The 11176-nt window shown below is 39.7% G+C and overlaps 1 protein-coding gene across 4 annotated transcripts in view; it reads right to left on the bottom strand.

Moving 5' to 3' along the window:
- The window catches only part of myh11a (myosin, heavy chain 11a, smooth muscle), a 34596-nt gene extending 23634 nt beyond the window's left edge, over window positions 1–10962 (bottom strand). For all 4 annotated transcript variants that reach the window (XM_005924952.3, XM_005924953.3, XM_014334397.2 and 1 more), the window contains exons 1-3: window positions 10829–10962; window positions 7392–7756; window positions 6951–7107 (exon numbers count right to left, since the gene is read on the bottom strand). In XM_005924952.3, coding sequence (XP_005925014.1) covers window positions 6951–7107; window positions 7392–7733 — 499 coding nt within the window. In that variant the 5' untranslated portion in view covers window positions 7734–7756; window positions 10829–10962. The remainder of the gene's footprint in view (window positions 1–6950; window positions 7108–7391; window positions 7757–10828) is intronic.
- Window positions 10963–11176: the final 214 nt, after the last annotated feature.

The raw sequence follows: 11176 nt of genomic DNA, 5'->3' as shown, positions 1-11176 counted from the left end.
AGACCCTATGAATCAAAAGGAGATATAAAACTTTAATGTGGTCCAGTTATGCTCATTTCCAGTTCCTTTTTTATTCCACTACAGTAGCTTTACATTACAGCTCAAAATCACTCTTATTTATCTAAACCATGACCCTCATTAAAGTTGCCTTTAAGACAACCTTCCTCTGACTCGCTGCCTCTCTCAAACTGATACTTTTCCCCCAGCTTTAAAAATTAAACAGGACCTATCATACCGATTTCACACTCCATGAGCTATTCTTATTCCTGAACCACATGATTCACATTTCAAAATAATACTGGATCTTGTTGTCTCAAATCAAGCTGTTTAGCTGTCATCCCTTCCATTTAAACCAACTGTCCCCTGCCTTATAAACAGAAAGTTTAAACATCAGGTAGGTGGGACTTTATGTGGTAACAGCCTGCGCTGTGTGTCTTAGATCATCATATTAAAGATATCCAGTCTCGCTGACATCATGCAGGTCTAAGAGCAGGACAAACGGCCTGAAACAGTGCTGAGAATAGTTCGAAACCTGAACTCTGGGCTCACATGGATTACTTGAAATTTCATTTAACATAATCATCACCATTGTAACAGTAACAGTGATAGAAAATAAGCACGAGGAAAACGTATCATGAGTTCACTTAAACCCATATGAGACAGTCTCTTTCACCTTTGCACGAGACTTGAGACATTTTGTTATTTTTAAAGAATGAATATATTTTTGATTAATTGTTTCTTGTCTTTTCTATGCTTTTCTTTATATTTCTCTTTGTGGTTTTTTTTGTTCTTATTTTTCGCTGCCGACTTATCTTGATTTCTTTACTCGAGCACTTTAAGTCCCAGTTGTTAAAACGTGACAGCTAAATGGGTGGTCCAAGCTTAAATATCTACTGTCATATATATGATAAGTCCGAAAAAAATGTTTAGTCTGAAATAAATGCAGCAAATCAAAACACATTTTTTTCTTCTGCACATACAGACACAGACTGAACAGCATCTGCTATGTTCCAGCGTTCAGTCTCAGAGATGAACAGAAGATGTATAATCCAAACGCCACATAAACACCAATCCTCCCTTCTTCTTGTTTACTCTTGATGCTGTGTTTACAAACTATAGCTTATGAAGTATTTTCCTGTATCCTGGTTTGTTGTAACGTTAAATCACTCAGTGCGTACACCTTATTAGTAACAGAAAAGCATTAGAAAGCATTAAGTTGCTTTATCAAAGACCAATTAAGTTATTTATATTGTCATTGCCAAACAAATTTAGCAAATTGAAGACAAACTGGTGTTTCAGTATATCTATTTCCAAATTTGTTCTACATATCGGCGCGGTCACATTTGATAGGCTTCTTTATTTGCTTTGATCAGTCATCGTTGATCGTAATGCGTAATGCGATATATACGTGGACTTGCAACTCCCTGTTTTGTGGACTTGCATTTTGAACTTCCACTATGGTTTATAGCTGTCTGTTAGTTTTTTTAAAGCCTGATGTGACTATATCTGGTAGAGCCAGCAAACTGGATGCACAAGCTTCATCCATAAACTACACGAGTGCATCACACAGACACAAATACAGACAGCTCCTGGCTACACTCAGCTTTGACCCCAGTGATGCAAACATATCTCGATATGTTTGCATCAGTCTTGATTAGGGCTGCTCGATTATGGCAAAAATGATAATCACGATTATTTTCACTGAAATTGAGATCGCGATTATTTGACGATATTTATTTAACCCTTTAAGACCTACTATAGAACCAAGTCCGACAGAGCTTATATTATTTTTTTACATGTTGTAGTGCCATTTGTGGGAGCATTTCAAGTTGCTAAATAACTGTTATAGCCCATATTTTAATAATATGTATGCATTAAGTCCATAGTAACTACATTAATTGCAAAAAAGTGCAATAAACTACAAAAAAATTTATATTGTTTTTGTTTTGTTTTTTTACATATATTTCTACTTGGAGAAATTTAAGAGGTTTATCCCTCAAAACTTTAAATACAAAAAGTTGCAAAAAATAGTTTACAACAACAGGAAATTTATTTTGAGTGTCTTCATAGTTTTATTTTGGAGATACACCAATTTTTATATACTGCAGGAAAAACAAAAAAAAACAATCCTATGATGCAAATTTGCAAAGAAAACAGCATGTGCATCAAAATAAACTATTTCCAGCAGTGCAAGCATCCCAGAAACTATTCAGAAAAGTCAAACATGACCAGTAGAGGTTTTTAAGGCCTACAAGTAAAAAACTACATTTCCGCGAAAATGACGTCACTTCCGGTTTCGGCCAGGAAATGGCGGACATGCGACAGTTCGCGCTGACGTCTGTTTCACTGTGGGAAGTGTTACGAACAGCTGATCGGATCGGCAAAGCGTGTTTCTGGAATATTATGTTTTTGTTCCTGCAAGCGCTTTTTATGCAATTTTTGCAAAGCTTTATGTGGAAGGAAACCGTGACCGAGGACAAGCTGATGGCATAAGATGTAAGTACAACTCCTCCGGTTTCATATGCAAAACAAATTATTGCGCTAGCTTACGCGGTTCAGGTTCTACAGGGATTTAAAAATAGTTACACAAAACGGAGCGTGCTGCTCTGACCGGCTTTAAAGGGTTAACAATGACTTTAAAAAATAATATAAAATAGTGTGCAACACCACTGAAGTTTTTTTTACCTCTCTTTTCAACCAACGGCAGTCACTCTCCTCTCCAAATAACTTCTGCTTAGCTTTCCGAGCTTCCCTCGGGTCCTCTTAATCAGCGGTCTCCAACCTTTTTTGCGCCACGGACCGGTTTATGCCCGACAATATTTTCACGGACCGGCCTTTAAGGTGTCGCGGATAAATGAGGGAGGGGCTAATAATCGGCTCAGTCATTTTTAATGATCGTTGAAAGCCCAGATCGTAATCGTGATTAAAATTCGATTAATTGAGCAGCCCTAGTCTTGATATAATTGGGGAGATATTTAAAAAGTCTTCCTCCACAAATCCTTCACAGGTCGCATTTGAAGGCCGAGTCGGTGTATCCTTCGTGGCCCAACCTATCCCAGAATTCATTCTAGCCAATTTCAGTATCCAACAATGGAGGCAGCTACTTAGTTTTAATATTAGTCTTTATGGGTCACAAAATGTAGCTGTGTAAACTTCAAATATCTGCTTGGTTTATCAAGACATCACATATTTGCAAAAGTGCTCCGACGTTTTTGGAGACGTCTGTTACCCACCAGCTCAAAGCTGACCGGGAGGTCGAGGCCCACTAGAGCCGGGGGGAACACCGCACTCCTGGCACATCATGCCTCGACCTCCTGGTCAGCTTCAAGCTGGTGGCCTCTGAAGGATGCGGCCTATTTTGTGAGATCTCGCAAAACGTTTGCAAGATCTTGCAAAAGTTCATCTTAATTTTTTTTTCTCCAATATCCCTTGCAGGGCTGCGTACTCATGCATGGGCTGTCCATACATTTCATGCAGCATTGTCAACACAAATAGATTAAGTGATGAATGTAGGAACCTAAAGCTGCCGGGAACAGTCTGAGAGGGTGTCAGAGGTTGGTGGTCTCGATGCTACTGACATTTTCTCAAACAAAAGTACCCCGGGTAAAGAAATATAGTTTCAAGTTGTTGGCTTACATCCTAGAACAATTATTTTGCTTTGTATATCACAGTGTGAATCACATACTCTCTAAAGGAATTATAATGACAACAAAATACAGAGCTTTAGAGTACCTGATTACTTGTTTGGATCTCTTCAAGCTTTTTAGCATTGAAATTCAAAGTTCATTCAGGTGTGTACTTCAATACTGTAATAATGACCCTATCAAAATTGACAGCTGTGCATGTATGTGTGAGGCCTGTACAGTAGTGGAAGAAATTATAACATAACTTTCTTTGATGGTTTCCAAACAATAACTCTCTAAATTACAGTAACTCCTGTCCAAACATCCTGTTTAGGAAGGAAACTCCTCAAACCAAAGGACAAAAGTCTCAGGCTCATTTAATAGGACCAATAAACTTGTTAAATCTTTGGCATTTACACTCCCTAAGAATTTTTTTTAAATAAGCAAGAGGGTTTTCTGAAACAGGAAATGTTTTATTGCCCTCCACCCATCTCTCAACCATCTCACAATCCAGATGTCAAGTCCTCTGAGAGAACACATCGTCACATCAACATAAAATCCAGTGGGCAAGACCCCCTGGAAACACAGACTCTGATTCTATGGGAAACCAGCCACTCTGAATCACTGCAGGGACATTTACTGTAAGCATGACCAAGACTGCTACCATCACCTCTATGAGACCAAAATACTATTTTGGAGTTGTTTTTCATACCATTTTACATTTTAATGAGTGTATTTTTTGTTCTCACAACATTATAAACATGGCTCTGCATTTTAAGCCATCAGTTTCATGGATTAATTTGCAGTTTTGTCAACCACTTTGTCAACATGACAGTGTGATAAGCCTGTCGTCACCAAGAGCCACCACAACTCACCCACAACAAGCTCTTAAAGCTGCCAACAAACAGCTCAATTTGACACAGCTTACTTAAGAGCTTCAGCAGCTAACGCCTGCAGATTTTATTCAGTTATGTGTGAGGCCTGCTGAAGATATACTTACACTTGTTGCTTTCTTGTCTCAGTTTGTTATTATTTATCATTTTGATCTGATCATTTTAGTTTATAAATGTTGTAGCCCATCTCAGCACGTGCTGTGCAAAAGTCAAAAGTTGCTAGTAAAATAGCTACAGCAATTTATTGAAACAATTCTGAATTTATTCATTTATATTCAGTATATAAAGCAAAAACCGAGTTTGCATATATTTGGTATGACCTCCTTCATCATTCAACACAGCCTGAGCTACCACGGTCAAGCTTTCTTGTAATGTCTTTAATTAAGCTTCAAGAATAGTTCTCCAGGTTTCTTGAAGGACATTCAAAGCTCTTCTTTGGGTGTTGCCTGACTTTTGTTCTGTTGTTTTCCAAGATTATCCCACACTGCTTTAAAAATGTTGAAGTTTGGGCCCTGGGGAGGCCAGTCAGTGACTGATTACATTCAATTGTGTGGCTTTCTATCCAGGGGTCCGTTCTTTGTACCTCGCTAAGTAAGTTAGCTGGATTTGATTGTTGACGATTTCGCGTGATCCTGGATCGTTCGGTTCCCCGAAGCTCATCCGGGACTTGCTGTCATAGCAACAGATCCGTAAGCGTAAACCTGCTCGGGAGCAGGTTTACTTTATGTAAACAGGATTAGATCGCGGCCACTCAGGTATGTCCGCTTCATGTATACGAAAGCAACAGCGATATTTTACCACTGTTTTACCATAAATAAATATTATCAATGTAACTAAAGATAATGCAGTACTTGATCCTTTTATTGATTCCATACAGATACATACAGGTCATTTCCTAAAAAAAGGGAAATGTACTATTAATCATTCTATTTCATGTATTGATTATTTCAGATGTAATTCATATTTTAGAGTAGTAATTGTAAATTACTTCGATGTAATCAAGATGAGAGACCACGGCTATAAAAGCGAAGGTGGATTTGGGAAGCTCTGTCGCAGCCATGTCCTGTCCGTATACGCGAGCCACCCATTGCGGAAGGTGCAAGATTGATAAGGAGAGTCTTCAGAATTCAGCGTATATTGCGGGACAGACAGGATCCTTTAGCTCAGCGCGACAGTGTGCTCATAGAGAGATATCGATTTTCCCGTGAGGGTATTATTTACTTAACCAACTTGTTGACGAGGGGGTGCAGGACCACCACCTGTCTTTTTTTGCTCTGCCCTTTTCTTGGTTGCTGTTATAAACAAACAAACAGATTATTTCAGGGTCTCTTTTCAAGAGACTAAAAGCAATATAAGTGATAAATATTACCATTCTGTAGAATATTCTTATATTTCACTTTTACTTGTTCCCATGTTCTAGTGGGTCCTGTTCGTGGCTCTAATGTGAAAGAGGATATAATATATATAATATAATATAATATAATATAATGATATATAATATAATATAATATAGTGTAATATAATAAATTTACCCTACCGCCTACTGGTGTTGGCCAGAGGGGCCGATGGCGCGATATGGCAGCCTGGCTTCTGTCAGTCTGCCCCAGGGCAGCTGTGGCTACAACCGTAGCTGCCTCCACCAGTGTGTGAATGTGAGAGTGACTGAATAGTGGCATTGTAAAGCGCTTTGGGTGCCTTGAAAAGCGCTATATAAATCCAATCCTATTATTATTATTATTATTAAATTACTTACGAGTTTAATTTGTCAGCAACTTTCTGCCAGCCCTCTCTCCTTGCTTTTGCAGCCTTTGCAGTGTTCCCTTGCGTTTTAATTAAACTCTGAAACTCCTGAAATCCCTCAATCAAGAGTTCTTGCTCTGCTGCCGAAAAATACTGAGCGCGCTCCTTCGACATTTTCGCCGACCAATCAAAGGGTTGCCGATCAATGTTTCTACTATCGATGCGTAGCCCCTGTTAAGCCACCCAGTGATCTCACATTACTTCATCCAGCTGTACTAATCGTCAACAACAGGTGTGTTCGGAGAACCGGAATAGCGAGCTCAAAGTTAGCGCGATGATTTGATCTTGGATGTAGTAAGCGAGGTACGAAGAACGGACCCCAGGTATGCTTTTATACTGGATGCCAGGGAACCAATAAACAAAACAACAACAACAACAACAACAAGTAGCCAATGTCCAGAGAAAAACTATGAAAGATCTTTAGAAAACCTGGAGAACCACTTTTAAAAAATACTAGAGTCTGGCTCCTTGGAAGCAAAATATAAAGAAAGGGTTGCCTAAGACTTTTTTCTATTGTATACTTTGGATAGATAACATAAAAAAGCCCCATTACAGAGCTAACATGGGTAGGAACATGTCTTTGCAGTATGAAAGCATCTACATCACAAGAGGAGTTTTGTAGCAAGCATCTTACCTTGCATCATGTTTCTATAGGCGTTGTCAGAGATGGAATAGATATGAGGGGGTAGTTCATGTCGTTTCTTTCCTTTGTACATTTCGATGATCTTCTCTGAGTAGATGGGCAGCATTTTGTAAGGATTCACCACCACGCAGAACAGGCCAGAGTATGTCTGAGAGCAGAGAATGCAGGAAAAGTGAGACAAGGACAACTTGCACAGTTTGCATGCTTGTTTCTGCCAGAGAACGAGACAGTAGTAGTAGTAGTAGTAGTAGTAAAAAGTATAATAATCTGAGGAAATTCATAGTTTGTCGTCATTTTTCTAGAACTTTATTTAGGGTCAGAGTTTGTACATCCCAATCCAAATAACAAAGGGATAACAAAGTCAACAAGTTGCCATAAGAATAAGGCATAAACTATTTTGTGAGCATGCGCTTGATTTTAGTAAATACTTACATAAATGAGCCCAGAGAAGTACCTCTCGCGAAGATTGTGCAACACAGAGGCCTCATTTAGACAGGTGAGCTCGGCCATGTCCTCCACCTTGCTGAACTTGGGAGGGTTCATCTTCTGGATGTCATCTTTATTGACTGTTATCTTCTTGGCATTATCAGCCAGCTCCACCAGCACCTCGTCGCCATGCTCCTCCTTTATACTAGCTGCCTCAAAGCCATGCTTTTCTGATGGAACCCATACCAACTTCTTGGCTGCCCAGTCAGCCTGAGCCATCGGGCTGTTGAGGAAGTCTTTGTCAACAAAGAGGAACTTCTCATCCTCGGTAGGGGCCTTCGTGGACATCTTGGCTTAAGGTGAAGGGCCAGCTGTCGATGACAAAAAATTAACTGAATGTTAGAAAAGAGGGAGCAGTAAGTAAAACAAAGATGGATGACAGAAAGAATGCAAGTAAGGGAGAAAAGAGGCAACGGCAAGTCAGTAGCAGCAGTCAGTAAGAGACAAGGATCACTTGCAGGTACTGGAAGTACCTGATTGGGCCTATAGATAGCAAAACCCTGTGTCAAGTAATGAGTAAGTCCTAGTGGGAGACATGCTATAAATTTGCCTCCTTGCTTGTGGTCGTAACCCAAAGAGTTAATATGCTTCATCTATCGGGGAGTTCCAGAGTGCAGCCATTCTCACAGACCTCCACCCCCCCCTCGACCCTGCACTCTCTCCCTGTCTCTCTCACACACCACAAGGGAAGAGCTCAAACAATTCCCCTCCCTACTGTAGATCCAATGACTGAGGCTGGGAAATTGATTTTAATTAACTCAGCAACAAAGACCGCTACGTTTTGTCAACAGCTCTATCTCAAATAACTCTAAACCATTAATACTTGCTGGCATTTACTTATACTCAGTCAAGTCAGTGCTTAATTGTCAACATCCATTTTTTCCGGTCTTTCACTCTGCATCTCTCTCTCTCTCTCCTGCTCTCTCTTACTCTCTCTCTGTCTCCTGCTTGAGGCTTCAGTCTCGTGCTGTGATGACCATATATGGACCCCTTCTCTGGAGCAGGGCTCTTTTCTGCAGACCTAAACAGCAAGGCAAGTGAACTCCCAAACAAAGCCCATATAGGGAATAGTATGTCTCTTGCCGGCCTTGTCGTTTACTCCAAAATGATAACAGTAAGGCAGAGAGCCTGAGGGGGGCCCGGAGCTTTAACAATCGTGCTTCACACGGGGCCATAGTAGCATTCATTTTTAAATGCACTGCTTAAATCATGAACAAGTGCCTGGGACTCAGTCATGTCTGAAAAGGAGCATTCCCGAGCTTATGTGAAATGCTAACAGAAATATGTAGAGTAAATGTACATGCACTTAATTCTTTTCAAGTGTTATTAAAAAAACGGAACCCATTAGGTCTAATTTAGGGACTGTTACATAACTATAAAACCATAATGTGATGGATAAAATGAAAGAAGTTTGCACATTTTTGAGTGGGAAAAATGTTTTACTTTCTAACCTAAGATAGCTTATATATGAAATCCTGGTCTTAGACAAACTAAGTCACAAACAAACTATAAAATATCCTGCAAAAGTATTAGCTTGAAGCAGAAGCAAACACTGTCTATATGTCAGTGGATGAAAGCAGTAAGTCAAGCACACGTCTGAGAAAACAAGGAAGGAACCCTCTGATGATCTGGTGATTTTCTGCAGATAAATGTAAACACACTTTTCCTGACACTCCCCGTATACTTAAGTGTGTGCAGCCAATCAAGTTGCTCCTCCTCACTCTCTTTAACCTTTCTCATCAACTTGAGTTAATACTTAATAGTTGTGGAGTCCACTCTCACTTTCTGTGGTGTTGATAGAGTTTGGTGCTCAGTAAGTGTACCTTGAAGACAGAACAGGGTTTAGAGGGAAAAGTCTCACAGTCACAACGATGGTTTGTCATCGCTGGCATCTTTATTCGCCATGAGACTAAACTACACATAATCCAGTATTATTGATCTGTCATAACTTTAACCACTAAATATAATATTAAACTCTCTCCTGTGTAATCATCAAACCAAATCAGTATTGTCTCGGTTCTAGTTTGTCAAAAGTATCACACCAAGGCTAAAAATAAAACTTGTGATGAGACCAATAAACTGGATCATTATTCCACAGTCTCTATCAAAAATAATAAACAAGTGGAAATATCACTCAGGAGACTAAGTGACCTTTCTATTTGTGGCTGACCGAGTGGCTGACAATTTTACAACTTTTCTCTCTTCTTCCTGTTATCCTTTTATCAATAAACTCGGATGCATCAGGTTTTCCAGGCCTTTGCTCAATGTTTGCTATTAAAACATGAAAATAGTTTAATTGAATTTATTAAAATATACACTTGACTTGTTCCAGGAAGTGTTTCCTCTTATTTTCTGACCAGGAATATCCCAGTGCTTGCCAAACTGTTCCTTTAACTGTTCATCCAGAAACCTGTGATGCTGTGGCAAAATTAATCTGTTTAAAGCTGCATCCAAGTTTTACATATATATAATTGAGTTGAAATACTCAGTTATTAGACTGTCCATTAGCTTGTGTGGTTATGACAGTGAAAGCCCTTGAAATAAAACAGAAGGGAGACTACGTCTGCATGCCAAATATCCTTGGGCAGGATACTAGCCCCAAGTTGCTATGAATGTGTGTTAATGTTAGACAGAAAGCACTTAATCATAGAAAAAAGGCTTGTATGAATTTGTGAATGAGGCGTGTATAAAGCGCTTTGAGTGCCTCAGGAGAGCAGAAGAGTGTTATATAAAAATCAGTCCATCACTCCTCCAAACCAATCATGACAAGATTAGTTAGCTGTATGTGAAAATTGTCACGAGTCTGTGCTATCTGCATCTTCAGGGAAAACATACTGGATATACATGCAGCCTAATACAACCATATTTGGAAAACAGGAAACTCAGTGGTCAGTGGGATGTGGTTCTTAGATAGACAGACCTTTCCCCTTTTCCTTATGATCGCGAATACTTTTTACAGTTTTTTTTAATATATGTATTTTTTTTTACAGTATTAACTGTAGTTGATTAACTTAACAATAATACTACGTCGTCTGTTGCACTTTATCTAATGCACAAATAAGTGTTTGCATACAGGAGATGTATAATTACATAATGAGCTGACGCCCAGATACGTAAACTATGTCATTGCTTTTAACTGTCAGAAGAAGTTATGAATAAAACTCATATGCTAGGCTACCATAAAACATTAATTAAAGCATATTTTTAAAATAATTTTTCATAGTAGCTACAAAGTTCACAATAAAGCTCTGCAACCGCCATTATCTACAGGAAAACACGCAGACTCCCTCTTCCTTAAACGCATTTAAAGTTATGAGGGGATGCCGATTGACAGGTGCACTTCATGACCGCCGCTGCACGCTTCCACTAAAGGATATACTTACATAATGTGAAGAAACGGGTGTTCAGGGGAGCTTTGGCTTTGGAAAGTTGGAGTTTGGAGAAGCCGGCGTTGACGAGGTACTCCAAAAGCGAACAGTCCAAATGACCCTCGTCAATTTCAAAGCCTTACTATTTAAACTGCGGACTGTTGCGCGAAGGTGGAGCTGTACGAGGGGACCCTCCTCCTCCAGCCGCAGCATCGTCCAGTTGCAGTCTACATCTGTCAGCGGGGCTGCGGAGGCAACGGACATGCGCACTGCGGACACCAGCAGGTTCGAGGAGTCACAGGGATGTAAGATGAATGAAAAGGCGCTGAATGGAGTGGAGGGTGCTGCTGACAGAGAAGCAGA

Source organism: Haplochromis burtoni, unplaced genomic scaffold (assembly GCF_018398535.1).
Source record: "Haplochromis burtoni strain Fernald_Lab_line unplaced genomic scaffold, NCSU_Asbu1 Contig_70, whole genome shotgun sequence".
Lineage (NCBI taxonomy): Eukaryota > Metazoa > Chordata > Actinopteri > Cichliformes > Cichlidae > Haplochromis > Haplochromis burtoni.
This window is presented reverse-complemented; position numbering and strand designations above follow the sequence as displayed.